The sequence below is a fragment of the Budorcas taxicolor genome, chromosome 15 (assembly GCF_023091745.1).
Source record: "Budorcas taxicolor isolate Tak-1 chromosome 15, Takin1.1, whole genome shotgun sequence".
NCBI classification, from domain to species: domain Eukaryota; kingdom Metazoa; phylum Chordata; class Mammalia; order Artiodactyla; family Bovidae; genus Budorcas; species Budorcas taxicolor.
Window position 1 is genome coordinate 43,815,459 of NC_068924.1, and position 19,513 is coordinate 43,834,971.

Sequence of the window (19,513 nt, forward strand, 5' to 3'; positions counted from 1 at the left end):
CCATTGAAGCATCTGCCCTCAGCTATAGTTGCTATTTGTATTTACTCTGGATTCACTATGAAAATAGATATCCCAGTGGCTTCTGCATCCTGAAATCTTAAATATTTAGATTTAAGTGACTGCAATCCTTGCTGTATTCTTAACTGAGATAGTGTCTAACCAAAAGTGATGGTAAACACATCATTAAAATTTTTAAAAAATATTTGTGAGCTAAAGAGTAGCAAATTCATAATGTCACATAATGCATTTAAAACAGAAAGAAGTGAATAAGAAATTCCTAAGAGCAGCTGTCTTATGATATAGTAGCAGTTGTATCAAGTTTTTACACTTCAATTTTGAATCATACACAAAATAAAAATAACCCAAGCATTTACGTGGCACAGATGTTAATTGGATGCAGAAGAATATGTTATAAAAGCACTAAAAAGCCTTTGACATGTTAAATTTTATAGTGACCCTCTAAATATATGTGTGTAGGATGACACTCAGACATGAAACAGAATGACTAGATTATCTACATAATGAACAACATTTTATTTCCCTATTGCCTTCAAGTTTATTTCATGTGCCGATTGAGTGATTTACTTTTTTGTTCTACTTTTGGGACCTTAACATTAGTTTCAGTAGATGTGCTCCTTTCCGACCTTTTTTGAGAAGACTGCTTCTGGGGGAAGGTTCCACAGTTCAACCACAGATGACTGAAGTAGAAAACCGGGGCCAGGAACGTGTCAGCCCTAGTTCAAGCCTTTTTCTTTTGAAGAATTAAACTGTTAATCTTCCATATGTTTTCGGAACTTAGGTACAGATGAAATAGTGCTCATTTCAAGACTTTAACACCTTTTCTGAAGACCTTTACCAGATTTGGTACTTCATCCTCAAGTACTATTTGAATTAGAAAGATGATGTTTATCTTCATTTCTTCTTGGCTGACCGTGTAGGGCTGTGTTTTGCACTTGTAGGTGTTTCTTTGGCTGGTCCCGCTGTATTTCTGGGTGTAAGAAAGGGTGATTTATTCATCAGTTTCTAAACGTGTGTCCTTTAGATCTTGGTACCTAGACCTCAGTACCCTTTGTGTTCTGATTGGATTAGCTGCAGAGACCGTCAGTCTCTTCTCTGAGTCTCAGGACCAGCCTGGATTATTGTAGAATGTCACAGCCAGCTGTGTTTCAGAAAAGAGCTTAAGGAGTTGTATATGATGGTTCTCAGATTGATGCTTATTTTTCAGCCAATTTTGAGCTTGTTCAACTGCAAGAAAAACTGAAGGAAACAGAGGAAGCCATGGAAAAATTAATCAACAGAGTGGGGCCTAATGGTGAGAGGTACGTTTTCACATAACAGGGATCAGACTGTTGCCCATTAAGAGAGTTAATTCAAAATTTTATCTTTCTTTGATTTCTGGCCCACTTGATTTCACTTTATATTATTGTTATCATATTAGCATTTGCATATTATTTTTCATTTTACATTTCCATGTTCACACTTTCAAGTGTCATTGTCAAGAGTATATGTTCTGTGTTGCGCAACGTTATTGTGAGAGTGAGTAAATTTGTGAGTGGATGCCACAAGGTAAAATGACTGGGTTTTAAGGAAGTCATTTTCCTAGCTGTCTAAAAATGGCATTAAGTGAAACAAGATTATTAAATAGTGTGCTTTCTATTTGAGACAAAATGCGGGGAGCCCAAGTATGCTCAGAGTAGGCATTTGTTTTTTGTTGACTGTGTCAGAACAGAACTGGGTGTGTGAAGTAGGTGTCAGGAGCCAGACTAGCCCTTTAGGATGCCCCATGGCGAAGACACACTCTTCTTGCTACAAGGCTGGCTGAGGATCTGAAATGGTGGCTTTGGGGGTTAGTGGAAGTTGGCATCAACTAAGAAAACGCAGGTGTAGGAAGGCGAGAGAGGAGAAACCAGAATGTGAAATTGAGGACAAAGAGGGATTCGGTTCATGCTCGGCCTTCTGACAAGGATGGGGTAGGAACTGGGGTGAATGGCACGCAGGAGGTCCCATGCAGGAGGATGTCTTAAAAGGTCCCTCCTGTAGACTCAGGGGCTCGATGTAGAGTCTTTGCCTCAGAAAACTGCTCTACGTTGGCCCCTTCTGTTTGCCGTCCATGGTGCTGTTAGTGCCCCGTACTCTTTTTTCCTGCTTGCTGGCTCCTGCCTTGCCCATATTTGGCTGGATATGAAAAAAGTAAACATCCTCAAATTATAGTCCCTTGGTTTGGCTTTTCCCTGCAATGTCTACATTGCTGCTGAAGTGACCTTTTTAAGAGTGATTCCTGCCTATCTGGGCCCAGCACCCTTGACCTTCTTTTGGTCCAAAAAGCACAGTGACCATCTGGCCTTCTCCAGAGCAGTCGAGGTAGGTGTCCACATCTATACATGAGTATATCTGTGTGAGTGAGTGATACTATTTGGTGTTACTAGCAGTTACTAAGAACCAAGCTCTAAGCTAAATACTTTCGGACATGATCTGTTTCAATGTTTCATATGAGTGTGACTAAACTAGTTTGTGCAGCTATATGTTTCTGGCCTTTTCTGCCTTTCCCCTATACCACTCAGTCTGGGTGGACAAGTACCTGACTTTTATAGACCCTTGTGCCTCAGAAACTATCGTACCCTGGCCTGGTCTGTTTGAAGCCGTAGGCAATACCTAAAGGTCAGAAAACTATCAGTGAGTATCTGTGGGCAGGGCCTCCCACCTGGGAGACCCAGTCACTCGGCCTTGGAGTAAAAAACTACGTGAAGATATTTTCTCACTATTACTCACTGCTGTTCAGACTCCCTTAGCTCAGATCAAACAATGCTGCCATGCATCCCATCTATCCCATTGCCCAGGCTAGGGATGCAGTCCTGTGACTCCTAACTACTGTCTGTCCTCTTTGGGCCAGCCAGGATTGCGTCTCCACATTTCATGTGCAAAAGCAGAGGAGTTGTGTGTCTCCTCCACCACCCTGCCATCACCATTGCATATGAAGTCGTGCCATATCACTGTATCTGGGGCAACAGGCCCTAGCTCAGATTATTTACTCCTTGTCAGATGCTGGAGTGGGGACTCTTTGAGAACACATGGATTGCACTGCCTCATGGCAACGATTGTGTAAAATAAATATTTCCACAGTACCTGTCAGGAACCAGGGATCAGCTCTCCTTTCACTCAAGAGAGCATAGCTTGTGTCTCCCTTTCCCAGATCTCATTTTCCAGTCCACAGGAGGTGACTTTCTCTCTGAAACGCCTTAATCTAAAACCTTTTATCCTTATAGGTAGGCCCTATGGGTCTTACACCTTCAAAATTGCAAGGGCTAGGTAGCTACATGTTTTATATTCTTGTCTTTTTTATATTTAAATCCTTTAATCTTAGTTTCTGTAGCATTTGTTCTTTTACAAGTCTGTGCTTCTAGGGTTATTAGAAGAGCCCAAAACAACCCAGTATTTTTTCTATCAGATCAAGATTTTTGTCACATTGCCAGGCTTCTGGGGGTCAAAAAGGGGATTTAAGACAAAGAAGACATGTTCATTTGCCTTCCGAGTCCTTTTATATAATATCACTCCGTAACTGTAAGATTTTACTTAAAATTCCCAATATATGCCATTTCTAATACTTAGTGCTTATGAAAGAATCAAAATATGGGAAAACTTTTCAGACAGCTTTCGCCTGTGAGCAATATAAGTCTGCACACGTTTTAGAAAAACTAGGCCTCCTAGAAGGTTGCTGTTGTGCCATGTTCTGTCTGCTATTAAGCAAACTCTAGTCCTGGGACACAAAGACTAAGGAAGGGGTCTCAGAACCAGAACTGAGGTGTCCTTATTTCTGTCCTTGTGATCAGCAAAATTTCCTTCCTGGAGCAGCATGTCCAGCTGTAATTATTTACCTAGAAGCATGGAGTGCCCCGAGAGGAGACATGAGGGTGCAGCCTCTGGCAGCAGACACCTTGGCAGGCATGTTGTGTATGTATGTGGGGCTGCACGTTTCTGGCAGGCATCGTTGGGGTATAAACTCTGCGAGGACAGGCTTAGTCTCTTGTCTGTTCACTGCGTTCACATAGTAGGTACTAAGTAAATACTTGCCATTGAAAAAGTATATATAGTCACTTTTGAGATAAGCATTTGTACTTACCATGGTAGAAGAGTAATTCCTACGCATTCCTTGTTGACATCCTTCTCTTCCTTTCCTGATCTTTGTACGCAGAGTTCTATAGGACATGTCACATAGATAGCTGCTCTTTTCCTCATCAGACAGAAAATGTCTTTTGAGTGAATGAACATCTAAAACAGAGCTCATCATCTACCCACAGATGAGCCTATTCTACCTGTAATGTTCCCCTTCTTAGCAAACAGCTCCACCAGCTACTTAGTTGCCCCAAAGAGGAATTAAATGTCATCTTTGATTCATCTTTTCTTCACTTCTCGTATCTCATTAATTACCTGTCCTGTCATTTCTTCCTGGTTAATAAGTGTCTCCTTGCAAAACATTCTAAACTCTACCAGGGCAGGAATTATCCTTTTTATTCCTGGTGCCTAGCACAGGACAGTAGTAGGCTTTAGAAAAGTATTAGTTGAAATGGAAGAATGAGTGAGTGAATGGAGAATGCCTTAACTTTTTTCCTGTAAAGAAATTGGTGTCTTTTAATTTTTTTTTTTTTGGTCCATGTTGTGTGGTATGTAAGATCTTAGTTCCCTGACCAGGGATTGAACCTGGGTCCCCTGTATTGTAATAGATTATGGAGTCTTTGGACTGTCAGGGAAGTCCTGAGAATGCCTTTACTTTTGACATAGGTCAGAACTAACTCATGTGGTTTCTTTTCCTCTAATTTGCCTCCCTTCACTTCCTGCTTTCCAAACCAGTGGATTACGTCTTTCAGCCCTTCATTAGGTCCCTGTTGCTTTTGATTATGAGTAGAATGTTTTACATGACTTACGTAGTCTGGGCTCTGCATACCTCAGTTGCTTTATCTTTCCCCATTACTCTTTCTCCATGTCTGTGATCCAGCCACACTGAATACTTGCTTTTCCTCTGAAGTACCTGTGCATTTTTGCTGCTAGGACTTTGCATATACTTTTTTCCTTTGCTTGGGTGTTGCCCCAACCCCCTCCCCACAGTCACTTATTTTATTGGTTCCTTGTCTTAGAGGTCTCAACTTAGTCATCATTTCCTCTGAGAGCCTTTCCCTGGACCCACAACTTGGTTAGGTGTTCCTCCTACATGCTCCCAGGCCACCTATGTTTACTGGATATTGTAAACATCATGTTACTTCCTAATCCTCTGTTAACTTTTCTGGCTTCCCTCATGCTTTATAACCTTCTTGAGACTAGGGAGTTTTCATTATTCAGACTTGCATTCCTAATGCTGGCACATTTGACAGTGTCTATACATGTTAAAAGAATGAATGAGGTGGATGTAAAGAAAGTACTTTAAAGCAGACATTTTCAGCAACAATTAGAATATTTTTGGTACCTATTTTGATCTGCACAACCCTCTATGGCTGTCAATTACAAGTATTATTTTCTCTGTAAGGCACTGCATCTCAGAGAAAAGATGTGCTCTAGGAGTGTGTATTAGTTTTCTGTGGCTGCTGTAATGAATTATCCTGACCTTAATGCCTTAAAACAATACACATAGTTTCTTACAGTTCTATATGTTAGAAGTCCTACATTGGGCTAAAATCAAGGTGTTGGCCAGACTTTTCCCTGCATTCTAGAGGTTCTGGGGTAATATCTTTCCTCGCCTTTTCCAGATTTTAGAAGCTGCCTGTATTCCTTGGCTCATGAACTCTTTCCTCTACTTTCACAGCCAGCAATAGTGAATTGAGACTTTAGCCTCTTCTGCCTCCCCATTCTACTTTTAAGGACCTTCATAAATGCATTGTGTCCTCCCAGATAATCCAGAATACAGCCCAAACTGGTAGGAATATTATAGCATCAACCAAAATAAAGCACAGAAGAATGAAGATAAGGCTTTGCAGTATGAGTCTTGAGTTCAGCTTTGAGTATGGTTGAAGAAACCTCAGCGCATCCGTGTATTGTATATGTATATCTGAGTCCCTTCACTGTTCACCTGAAACTATCACAACATTGTTAATCGGCTCTACCTCAATACAGAATGATATGTTTAATATGAAAAAAAAAAAAAACAGAACGTCCATGTATGATATATAGCATCAATAGTAAATTGGGGTATTGTGGTCAGAACAAAGGACCCAAGTTTGGAAGTGTCCATTTGGCTGGGAGTAAGAGGCGGAAAAGATGAGATTACCAAATCCTTGAAGCTTGTTATGTCATGTGGCCATTGCCAGCAGTCTTCTGCTGGTCTGATTTCTTTTCTCATTTGAGTGATGTTGTACGAAGCTGTTTCATTCTGTGTTTAACTCTTGGATTCAGAACTTAATGACTCCTCGGAGTTTTGAAGCATTCAAAAGTCTGTGTTGTCTCCCAACTTGACCTTTTATTTTTCTAATGTCTTGGAATCAGCCATACCCAACCTCACCTAGCTTACCTGTTCATGCAGTTGCTAATGATCCTGGGCCACTAGGACATGGTTTTGAAGGGTGAATTTAAGATTAATTTTAGTATAGTGACAAGGCCTCCAAGTAGAAATGCCCAGGAGATAACTGGAGTTATGAGACTGGCCTTTGTGTGAGAAGTCAAGGTTAGAGGTAGAGTCTGAGCATCATGTATGTAGAGGTGATGGTTTAGTCTGTGAATTGGGTCTGCTTCCTGAGGACATGCCTATAGGAGTGGATAAACAGGAGCCCTGGGATTGAGCCTTCAGGAAAACCATGTTGTAGGAGGAGGACATTTCAAGGAGAAGATGGGCCGTAGTACAGAGAAGTCAAGAGGAATGAAATGTGATAAAAAGACTTTTGGACTTAAGAGTAAAGTGGTCGTTGCAGAATTCCCTAGTGGTTCAGAGGACTCCATGCTTCCATTTCAGTGAGTACAGGTTTGATCCCTGGTTGGGGAAATAAGGTCCTGTGCGCTGTGTGACAAAAGGGACAAAAAATAAAGTGGTCATTGATTTTCACAAGGTTTGGTAAAATGATGGAGTGGCAGCCAGATTTCAGGGAGGTAGAAGAAAATGGATGGTGAGGAAGTGGGGACCAGTCAAGCTAACACATTTATTGAGCACTTAAAATGTTCATGGCAGTGTGCCTATACTTTAGTGAACTTACCTCTGACATCCAGGATTATCAAACCAAATTGAGACAATGAGGAATCCATGAAAGTGCTTATTGCAATAAATTCAGAAGATGTAAAGTGGACCATGATGAGCTGCCTAATGCGTGATGCAGACACTGAGTACACTCGAGGACACTTTAGTTTGGAATTCTCTAAAGAAAGCTTCTCTCTTCTGTTTCTGCTTTTCTTAGCCTACCCATATCCCTTTAAATTAAGGGCTCTGATTTTCCATGAATCAGAAAACAAAGTCAAGACTGTTGTATTCAGTAAAAATCAGAATGTACTAAGTACAGTCCAGAGAAGTAACATGTGTAACGTGTTGTGATAACCACATAGGCTCTTTGAGCTAAGGGTGACCCAGCTACCCCAGAAGCCTCCCACAGAATCAGCTGTCATAACAGCAAGAGTTAGGGGCTATAGGACAGATGAGTAGTTAAGGTGAGTCAGGACTCCTCTGCTGATGGAGAGTATAAAGCAGCTGTTCACATGCGTGTAGAACAGACAGGCTTTCCTCACTTCAGAGCTTTGAGACCATTTATTGCAGAAAAAGTGGAGCTCCTGGGGTTTTTATTTTCCTCCCACTGAGATCTGTAAAAATGTCGCACCTACATTTTCCTCAGTTAACATGTTAATATTGACAGGAGAAGCAGTTTTTTCTTCTTCCCTGTTAGTCATTAAGGGTAACATAATGTAGGTTAAATGTAAAAAGAAACATAGGCTCAGGACTGGGAAAGATTGATGACACCACCATGAGGCTGGTACAGAATATATCATTTCTTTCCTCTTCATGGGTGTTATATTGACTTCGAGTGCTTTGGGGTTTTAAGAGGAGAATAAGTAGCCTCTGTTAAATCCTGCCAGTAGATAAAACTGGTCCCAAAGCAGACAATTCTCAGTCTTACTGAGTGGGGCCTTGCCTGCCTGTTGATACGATGCAGCGCTTCCCTCTCAAATCATCACATGTTATCCTTGAGCCTCATGTTACTCATGCAGGCATTTCCCCAGAGCCAACACAGCTGAATGAGGGGGTCACATACAGGTTTTCTAAAGTGTGGAACTTGAGCACTGTGCTTCAAGAATTGCACTGAATGTTATTACGACTTAGGAGACTAGTTTTAGGTAGAGTGCTCACATTAACTAACAATGTGAATAAATATATAATTTCTTCTCCATGGGCCTCAGTTTCCCCAATTCCTTTGGTCTAGACGATTTGTCAGAATGGTCCAACTCTCACATTTTAGAATATGTCTTTATTTCTGCACAAGTAGGTTCAGCCTGGCAATTCTAGGGTTGGCCTAGTAGCATATTTTTCCCTCATCGAGGCAAGTGGTCCAGCACATTTTCTTTTGATGACATTACTGCAGAGAAAAGTGGCTTGTAGTAAATGGAGTAATGTAAGTAATGGTGAAACTGCTTGAGGATAGGGAATCAGGGCAGTGAGGTGTACTGTGAAAGAACCTGAAGGCTGAGATATCTGGAGTCTTGTCCTAGAACTGACATTAAATCATTCTGGGACCTCGAACAATCACTTCCTCTGTTCTAGGCCTTAGTTTTCCCATTTATAAAATCAAAACATTGAACTAACATCTCTGGTTCCCATCTATGCAGTTCCAGAACCAACCCCTCCAGTAATTATCTGTTGCTATTGAACTTGTTATTCTAGAGTCCAGACAGATCATGGTAACGTCTGTGTTCACTGCCTGGGAGTATTTGCTACTAACTGGCTGGACTGTCTGCTGTTTCTAAGCAGAGCACAGACTGTGACTTCTGACCAAGAAAAACGATTGCTTCATCAGCTCCGAGAAATCACCAGGGTCATGAAAGAAGGAAAATTCATTGATAGATCCACTCCAGAGAAAGAAGCTGAGGAGGCCCCTTATATGGAGGACTGGGAAGGTAAACAGTGTTTTCTTATTTCTTTGTTAACCGTCAGCCCAGAAAAGAGATCTTAACAGAATTTTTAAAATCAGCTTTATTACTGAGGTATAATATATACACAGTTCACCAATTTTAAGTGTATGGTTGGATAAGTTTTGACAGAGTTGTATAATCATATCACAGACATGAAATAGTCATGATACTTCCATCATCGCAGAAAGTTACCATTGCCTTTGCTGCTAAACCCCTTCTGCCCTGGCAACAGCTGAACTGCTTTCTGTCCCTCTAGCTTTACCTTTTCTGTATCATTGGGCCATACTGCACATGTTCTTTTGCATTCTGGCTTCACTGATTTAGTGCAGTGCTTTTGAGCTTCATGTGATGAGTGTATTAGTAGTTCTTTCTTCTAATTGCAAAGTAGTGTTCTGTTGTCTGGGTATAGTTTGTTTCTCCATTCACAGTTTAGGAACTTTTGGGCTGCCAACTTTGAGCTATTATGAATCAAGCTGCTGTGAACTTTTGCATACACATTTTTATTGGAACATATATTTGTATTTATTTTGGTATATCTCTAAGAATGAGATTTTTGGGTTTTATATGTGTATGTTCAACTTTGGAAAGCAGGTTGATTATTCTAAAATAATTTTGCCTTCCCATTTTGCAGTGTATGAGAATTGCAGTCACTCCACATCCTTGGTATCACTTGGCATTGTCAGTCTTTTTAATTTTAGCTGTTCTAGTGAGTGTGTAGTGGTTTCTAGCTTGTGACTGTGGTGTGAATTTCCCTAGCAACTAGTGATGTTGAACATCCTTTCATGTACTTATTTGTCATCTGTATATCTTTGGTGAAGTGTTTGTTCACATTGTGTGCCACTTTCTTGAGTTGGTTATATTCTTACTGAGTTGCAAGAGTTTCTTCTATATTCTGGATATAAGTTGTCAGTTATGAATTTTGCAAATATTTTCTCTTAATTTGTGATTTGCTTTTTAATTTCCTTAGTGGCATCTTTCAAAGACCAGAATTTTTTTTTTTTTCATTTTGATGAAGTCCTGTTTATTATTTTCTCTTTTATGATTCACTTTCTTTGTGAGCTTTTAAGAAATCTTTGCCTTACTCAAAGTTACCTAAGTCTTCTGCCTTCTAGAATTGTGTGGTTTTAGCTCTTACATTTAGGCCTGTGATCTATTTTTTACTTTTTATATACAGTGTGCAGTATCAGGATGAGGTTAATATTTTTCCATATTGATATTCTATTGTTATTTATTTTGTTACAAACAAAATTTTGTTAGATTTAATTATCTTGGTGTGTTGGTTAGAAATCAACCAACCCTTCCCTTTTGGAAAATGGAAAAATCAATTAACCACGTATAGGTGGGTGTATTCTGGATTTTCTGTTCTGTTTCATTGATCTTTGTGTGTATACTTATACTAATATCACAGTATCTTTATATTGACTTGAAATCTGGTAAGGCAAGTTCTTCAACTGTTTTTTTCCAAAATTATTTTTGTAATTCTGGGCCCTTCACATTTTCATATAAATTTAAAATCAGTATGTTCAGTTCACTCACTTAGCCGTGTCTGATTCTTTGCGACCCCATGGACTGCAGCATGCCAGGCCTCCCTGTCCATCACCAACTCCTGGAGTTCACTCAGACTCACGTCCATCGAGTCCATGATGCCATCCAGCCATCTCATCCTCTGTTGTCCCCTTCTCCTCCTGCCCCCAATCCCTCCCAGCATCAGAGTCTTTTCCAACGAGTCAACTCTTCACATGAGGTGGCCAAAGTATTGGAGTTTCAGCTTCAACAACAGTCCTTCCAATGAATATTCAGAACTGATTTCCTTTAAGATTGTCTGGTTGGATCTCCTTGCAGTCCAAGGGACTCTCAAGAGTCTTGTCCAACACCACACTTCCAAAGCATCAGTTCTTCTGCACTCAGCTTTCTTTATAGTCCTACTCTTACATCCATACATGACTACTGGAAGAGCCATAGCCTTGACTAGACGGACCTTTGTTGACAAAGTAATGTCTCTGCTTTTTAATGTGCTGTCTAGGTTGGTCATAACTTTTCTTCCAAGGAGTAAGCATCTTTTAACTTCATGGCTGCAGTCACCATCTGCAGTGATTTTGGAGCCCAAAAAAATAAAGTCTGCCATTGTTTCCACTGTTTCTCCATGTATTTGCCATGAAGTGATGAGACCAGATGCCATGATCTTTGTTTTCTGAATGTTGAGCTTGAAGCCAACGTTTTCACTCTCTTCTTTCACTTTCATCAAGGGCCTCTATGTTACTTTCTACAAAAAAAAAAAAGCCTGATGGGATTTTGATTGGCATTGTATTGATTCTTTAGATCAGTTTGGAAAAATTGACATCATAACAATATTGAATCTTCTAATCCATTAACATTTTTATCTTTCCATTTATTTAGATCTTTATTTTCTCAGCAATGTTTTATAGTTTTCAGTATTTAGGTCTTGTACATGTTTGTAAATTTATCCTTAAAGTTCATATTTTTGATATAATAAGTGATATTTTAAATTTTTTAAATTGCTTATTGCTATCTGTGTAGAAACACAATTTATTTTTGTTTTCTGATCTTGTATCCTGTGACTTTCTTAAACACACTTCTAGTAGCTTCCTTTTTTTTTCTTCAGATTTTTTAAGATTAAATTTCTTTAAACTTGCTATGTAGATAGTCTCAAATTATTTATATAAGACAGTTTTACTTCTTTTCAATATATAGGTCTTTTCTTTTCTTGGCTTACTGCACTGGCTAGAACCTCCTTGCACCATATTGAATAGAAGTGGAAAACAAATATCCTTGCTTTCCTGATATTAGGTAGAAAGTGCTCACACATTCTCCATTAATATGATGTGAGCTCTTGGTTTATCATGGATGTTCTTTTTCAGTTGAGGAAGCTTCCTTCTGGTTTTACTTTGCTGAGAGTTTTTCATATATGTGTACTGAGATTTTATGAATGCTTTTTGTTAATCACATGAACTGATCATATTATTTTTCTGTTTTGATGACTTAAGTTAGTGAATTATACTGATTTTTTTTTGTAAAGAAGAGTTTGTGTAGGATTACTTACTTATTCCTTAAATGTCTGGCAGATTACTCCAGTAATACCATCTGGGCCTGAAGTTTTCTTTGTGGCAAGACTTATATGACTGTGAATTTAATTTCTTAACATGAATTGCACTGTATCAGTTTATTTCTTCTTGAGTGAACTTTCATAGATTGTATCTTTCAGTGAGTTTACATATTTTATTCTTATTATCAAATTTATTAGTATAAAATTATTTATAATATTCCCTTATTTATTTAACATGTGTAAGGTTTATAAGGATGTGTCCTATTCTTCTCCAGATATAGGTAATTGGGCCTTTTTGTAATTTTTTTTTTCCTGATTAGACTGATCAGAGGTTTATCAACACTGTTGATCTTTTCAAGAGCTATACTGTGGTTTGGGTTTTTTCTTATTTCCTATTTCATTGATTTCCATGGCTTACTTAGGGTTTGACATTCTTTTTCTAGTTTCTCAAGGTGGAAGCTTAGATCCTTGATCTATTTTTGGCCATTGTTTCATTAATGAGATAGCTCTCTTGAGCTTCTGTGCTCTCTTGATTCTCCAGTTGCATGTTTGTTAGATTTTTTGATATTGTTCCACAGCTCACATGTGGCCTCTTTTTTTTCCCTTCAGTCTTTTGTTTCCACCATGCTTGATTTTGGATCGTTTTCCTATGTTTTCAGCTTTATTAATCTTTTTTGCCAGTATATAATCTGGAAGAGATTATATACTCTTCTATATGATATATAAGAGCAGTATATAATCTGCTCTTAGTCTCATTCAGTGTGTTTTTAATCTCAGATATTGTATTTTCATCTCTAGAAGTTCTGTGTGGGTTTTCTTATGTCTTTCATCTCTCTCATGTATTTTCTTCTACCTTCTTGAACATATGAGACATAATTATAACAGCTTTCTTAACAGACCTGACTGCTGGTCTTATTTTCTGTGTCATCTCTAGATCTCTTTCTGGGTATTGATATTTTCTCCTTGTTATGGGTCCTCATTCCCTGCCCTTCATGCTTGCCTGGCAAATTTTGATTGGGTGATGGGGTATTGTGAGTTTTACATGGTGGAAGGCTAGACTTTGTCTTAGTACTTTAGTGTTGGACTTCTTTCTAATACACAGTTAAGTTACCAGAGATCAGATGGATCCTTCAGTGCTCGTTTTTAAGGTTTGTTAGAGTGGGTCCAAAGCAACCTTTATTCTGTGACTAATTTAGCCCTGTTAGTAAAGCAGTATCTTTCTCTGGACTCTGCCTGATGCTCCACAAGGTCTTTCCACTTTGGCTGGTAAGGACACGAACTGTTCCCAGCTATGTGTGAGCTCCAGGAATTTATAGGCCTAATGCTTTTAGCATTTCTTTCCTGGCCCTGGTTAGTTTTATCCCATATATGCACAGATCCTAACACAGTTACAAACATTAGGAGTTCCCTCTATAGATCTCTGGAGCTCTCTTTGCGAAGCTCCTTTCCTTCCAGTATTTTTCCCTATATATTCTCACTGCTCCAGTCTCCCTGAACTTTGTGTTCCAAGCTCAGTGAGACCACTGGGCCCTGCTTCCCTTTTCTCAGGATCCATGACTACTTTTGTTACGTAATGTTTGAAAATTGGCTCTTCATAGGTTTCATTTGATTTTCTAGCTGTTTAACGGGGGAATCCTCATGCCTTCATTATTGCCAGAGCAGAAGTAAGAGTGTACATATTAACATCAGAATAACCCTAGGTATATTAAATAGTTAAGGATGGAGGGGAGAAACCTTAAAAACTAGAAAAGAAATAGTTGTGAATAGGTATTCGCTCTTGGTGGGAAAAAATTTCTTGAGCATAAAAGCAGTGCAAGATCTGTTCATCATAAAAACAGAAATTAGGACTAGAGGGGAATTTCTTCAGCTTGATAAAGAGAATCTATGAAACCTACAGTTAATGTTATATTTAATGGTGAACAATGAGTGCTTTCTCCCTAAGATTGGGAACAGGCAGGGATGACTACTTTTATTCAGCATGGTGCTGAAAGTTCTAGGTAGTACAGGAAGAAAAGAAAAGGAAATAAAAGGCCTGCTTGCAGGTGACATGATGGTCTGATAGAAAACCCTGAGGAATCTATTTTGAAAGCTAAAACTAATGAATGAGTTCAGCAAGGTAGATAAACATACAGAAATCAATTGTATTTCTGTACACTAGCATGAACGTGCTGGCGTCAAAATGAAAACTTTGTAATCATTCAAAAAAATGAATGACTTAGGTGTAAATTTCACAGAACATGTACAGGATTACAGGATTTGCATGCTGAAAAACCATACAACACTAATGAAAAAATGAAATATCTATTAATAAATAAATGGGGAGACAGACTGTGTTTTTCTCACTTGCATTCATTTCACATGCTAGCAACGTGATGCTCAAATTCCTTCAAGTTAAGCTTCAGCAGTATGTGAACAAAGAACTTCCAGAAGTACAAACTGGATTTAGAAAAGGGAGACGAACCAGAGGTCAAATTGCCGACATCCGCTGGATCATAGAAAAAGCAAGAGAATTCCAGAAAAACACCTACTTCTGCTTCATTGACCACACTAAAGCCTTTGACTGTATGGATCACAAAAAACTGTGGAAAATTCTTAAAGAGATAGGAATACCAGACCATCTTACCTGTGGCTCTTGAGAAACCTGTATGCAGGTCAAGAAGCAACAGTTAGAACTGGACATGGAACAATGGATTGGTTCAGAATTGGGAAGAGACTATGTCGAGGCTATATATTGTCATCCTGCTTATTTAACTTATATGCAGAGTACATCATGAAAAAATGACATGCTGGATGAAACACCAGCTGGAATCAAGATTGCCAGGAGAAACATCAATAACCTCAGATATGCAGGTAACACCACCTTTATGGCAGAAAGTGAAGAGAAACTAAAGAGCCTCTTGATGAAGGTGAAAGAGGAGAGTGAAAAAGCTGACTTAAAACTCAACACTCAAAAAACTAAGATCATGGCATCCTATCCCATCACTTTATGGCAAATAGAAGGGAAAACAGTGGAAACAGTGACAGACTTTATCTTCTTGGGCTCTAGAATCTCTGTGGATGGTGACTGCAGACATGAAATTAAAAGATGCTTGCTTCTTGGAGGAGAAGCTGTGACAAACCTAGACAGCATATTATTTCTTGCTGACAAGTCTGTGTAGTCAAAGCGACGGCTTTTGCAGTAGTCACATACAGATGTGAAAGTTGGACCATAAAGACGGCTGAGTGCCGAAGAATTGATGCCTTTATCTGTGGTGTTGGGAGAAGATTTTTGTGAGTCCCTTTGGACTGCAGGGCTTCCCTGGTGGCTCAGATGGTAAAGATCTGCCTGCAATGCAGGAGACCTGGGTTTGATCCCTGGGCTGGGAAGATCCCCTGGAGAAGGAAATGGCAACCCATTCCAGTATTCCTGCCTGGAGAATCCCATGGACAGAGGAGCTGGTAGGCTACAGTCCATGGGGTCGCAGAGTTGGACACGACTTAGCAATTTCACTTTTACTTTGGACTGCAAGGAGATCAAATCAGTCAATCCTAAAGGAAATCAATCCTGAATATTCCTTGGAAGGACTGATGCTAAAGCTGAAGCTCTGATACTTTGGCCACGTGATGCGAAGAGCCAACTCACTGGAAAGACTCTGATGGCTGGGAAAGATTGTAGCAATAAAAAGGAAGGGACTACTCATAAATGCAGCAGTTTGGATAAACTTCTAGATATGTTGAATTAAAAAAACTAATTGTAGAAGGTTATTATGTAATGTGATTCTATTTATATAAGTCTTGAAATGGCAAAATTATAGAAATGGAGAACAGACTAGTAGTTGCCAGAGGTTAAGGAGGGAATTAGGGGCAGGAGGGAGTAGGTGTAGCCATTAAAGGGCAATATAAGGGATCCTTGTGGTGATAGAAATGTTCCTGTATACTGACTATATCAGTATTAACATCCTGGTTGTGACATTATAGTGTATAGTTTTGTAAGGTGTTATCATTAGAAAAAACTAGATAAAGAGTACATAGGATTTCTGTATTTCTTATAACTACACATGAATCTACAATTAACACAAAATAAAAAAAACTAAAAAAACAATGCAAGAAATTATAAGGGAGAGGATACCATAACATTAAACTTACATGGTGTATATAAAATTTTTACTTTCTGTAGATCAGATAAGGTCGAGAAGTTTTCAGAACGAACACTAAATTGGAAAAATATCTGTAACAATTATGACTGGTAATCAGCAAAGAAGATGGTATCTTTAATATATAAAAAGTTCTACAAATAGTTTAGGAAACACTGATCTCCACCTAGCTATGCAGTGCACAAAAGGAAAAAGTTCAGCTGGCTAAAAAACAGAAGAAAAATTATTTCATTCTCAGTAAGAATCAATGAAATGGAAAATGGAATGACTTCTTTCCTTCCGAACTGCACATCTTCTTTATATAACCTGCTCACAAATAATGTAAAATTATTCTTATTTATTTTTTACCTACTACTTAGGTTTTGTTGAAATTATGTGGAGTTTTAGCTCCAAATGATTTATGTAGCTTTTAAAGATATTACCCTTTTCTAAGTATTTAACAATGTCATTAAATTTCTGACCACACTGTCAATAATTATTTATTTTACATTGATAATTCTTACAGATTTCATTTTTTTTACCACTTTCTTGTATATACTATCTTCTTTCTTTAATTTAAACTTTTGATTAATTTTTGTATCTGTCAGAATACTTCCTTAAGGTCCTCCCCCAGCTCCCCCAAAATAGCAGGGTGTGCTTTCTAAGTATTGGACTTAACCATTTTTCACCTTGACACAAATAATTTTTTGGATGGATATAAAATTATATGATCATTTTTTTTCCTTGTAAGTTTTCCCTTATAAGTCTGAAAACATTGCTTCATTCTCTACTTTCATTTGATGTTGAAAATGATAACTCTTATCCCAGTCTTATTCTTTTTCTCAGTGGGCAGTCTGTTTTTGGTTAGCTAGTTTCTGTTTTCTGTCTGGAAATTTGTATTCTTTTTATACTTAAAAGTTTGAATTTGTAAAAGTTCATCAGCATATATCTGACTATGTGTTAATGTATGGATTTTTCAAAGTATTTTTACCTAGCATTTATCCATCTGAAGACTTGGGACTTTTTTTCAACTCAAGAATATTTTCTTATAATTTCTTTGATTATTGCTCCCATTTAATCTACTCTGCCCTCTCACTGTAGAACTGTAGTAATTCTAAGATTGGATCTTGGATAGGTCTGTGCAGCTTATCTTTTTTCTCATAATTTCCATTTCTTTGTCATATTTATCTTTGAATTGTTTGAAGAATTCTCAAGGAGAATTCTTCACCTTGAACTTCTAATAATATATTAATTTGGTTCTCAGTCATGTCTATTTCAACCTACTCTTTTCTTCCTTATTCAGGTTAAATTTTTTTTGCTATTAGGATTTTCAGTTTCTGACAGCTCTTTCTTATATTCTGTTTGCTCCTTTTTTTATATTGAAGCCTGACTGGTTTTATACATACAATAACCAGTTGAGTATTACTGGAAATGTCAGTTAAAAGCTGATTGACCTTAACTTCTGTTTCCTGCATTGACTTTTTTAAGGGGCTCTTTACATAGTTTGCATAGTTTGGTTCCAGTTTTGATCGGCTGACTTCCTCGTAGGACCAGTGAGTGTTTGTTTCTTGCTTATGTTTTAAGTTCCTGCGTAATCAGTACGTTGGTGGATATGGGCTACTCAAGTAGTTAAAATGTGAGTCACTGTTTAATTTTCTTCAGCAGGCTTCCCCATAATAAACCAAGGCAGATAGTTATGAAATTCCAACATTAAGCTTTGTTCTTGGTTTAGGGAGAAGGCAGAAACATGCCAGAAAACAGACTTCATTCTTAAGCATTCAGTAGCTAGGAGCTAACTAGAAGTGGACTTCCCCAGCCTCTGCCTTTGACCAAAGAGACTGTGAGGACCTTGGTTAGCTAAGGTCCAATTCACCCAGCATAGTTAAACCTGGGAACTATAAGACTGCATTGGTGAGATTCTTGACACACTACTATAGTGCATGTGAGGATGTGAGAAGATGGAGTTTTTTTATATCACTGGTAGGACTAAAAATTTATACCATTCTTCTGGAAAGTAATTTGGCAGAGTATAAAAAAGGCTTTTAAAATGTCCATCCTGTTTGGTCTAGTTTTCATATTTCTAAAATTCTATCTTAAAAAAACAGGGAAATGGACATGGATTTATATTCAGAGATCTTAACTAATATGAAACTTATAATGGAAAATTGGAAAGAATCTGAATGTCTTACAGAGGGGCATGGTAAATCGTGTCAGTTATGTAGCTGTATGATGGGATATTTTGTAGCCAACTTTTAAATGCCTAATAATATGAAGAAGTACTCATGATATAATGTTGAAGGAAAAGAATCTGGGTACAATATTTTATGTACGGTATGATCCCTCTTTGTTAAAAAAGAGAAAAATATATGTTATCACTTGCAGTGATATAAAGGCCAGAGGTAGTACAACACATTGTTATCAGTGATGGGATTCTAGGTGACTTGTTTTCTTTTTTAAAACTTGTCTGGGTTTTTCCAGTTTTCTACAATAAGCCTGTGTGATTTTGACTGTTCCCCGCCCCCCCCCCCCCCCCGCCCCCTGATCATAAATGATGTAAAAATGTGTCTCCACACTCTGCATGGCACCAAAAAAGACCCCTACTTTTCAGAATTTGTAGGCAAAAAAAAAAAAAGGTTTCTGTTAGGGTTCAATTTGCCAATTATCATAATGTGCAAATGGGTTTTGAATTCTCTGGCCGAGCACGGCTGCTGGTGCCAGCACCGGCATATGAGCTCCAGCACTGCCCATCTGCTGCTTAGGCTCGGCTTGGCTGACACAGATTTATTTCATTTCATTCTTTAATTTGGCATCATTTTCTCTTTTCTCATTATCATTGCTGGGATTCGTTTTGTTTACCAGTTTGCTGTTTTCTTTTGTTCCCTGTCGTGAAGACGAAGAAGCCAACAATGGGAATCCTGTCTTCTCAAAATGCAGTCCTTGTCCTTGGGGATCTTGGCCATGTCTTGCTAAAGTGCTCTCTATTTCTGACACTTGCAAGCCATTTCAATTGTTTTGATTAGTAGAAGACTTTCTGGTGTATTTTTCAAAGAGCTCAACATTCCTTTCCTCCTCCCCCCCTCCCACCCCGCCCCTGGGAAGCTTTGGAAATGGTTCCAAATAGAAATTATAAACATTAGCCTTGAGCTATGCTCTCTCCATCTGGTGTTTGGCACTTTTTTTTTTTTTTTTAACTGAGGCTCATGTTGTTTGTTTAATCTTCATCACTACTGCAGAAGCTTGAGGTGTGAGA

The 19,513-nt window shown here is 38.4% G+C and overlaps 1 protein-coding gene across 2 annotated transcripts in view; it reads left to right on the plus strand.

Moving 5' to 3' along the window:
* The window catches only part of RIC3 (RIC3 acetylcholine receptor chaperone), a 55,389-nt gene that overhangs the window by 33,223 nt on the left and 2,653 nt on the right, over positions 1-19,513 (plus strand). For both annotated transcript variants that reach the window (XM_052652535.1, XM_052652536.1), the window contains exons 4-5: positions 1,226-1,319; positions 8,927-9,072. In XM_052652535.1, the coding sequence (XP_052508495.1) occupies positions 1,226-1,319; positions 8,927-9,072 (240 nt within the window). The remainder of the gene's footprint in view (positions 1-1,225; positions 1,320-8,926; positions 9,073-19,513) is intronic.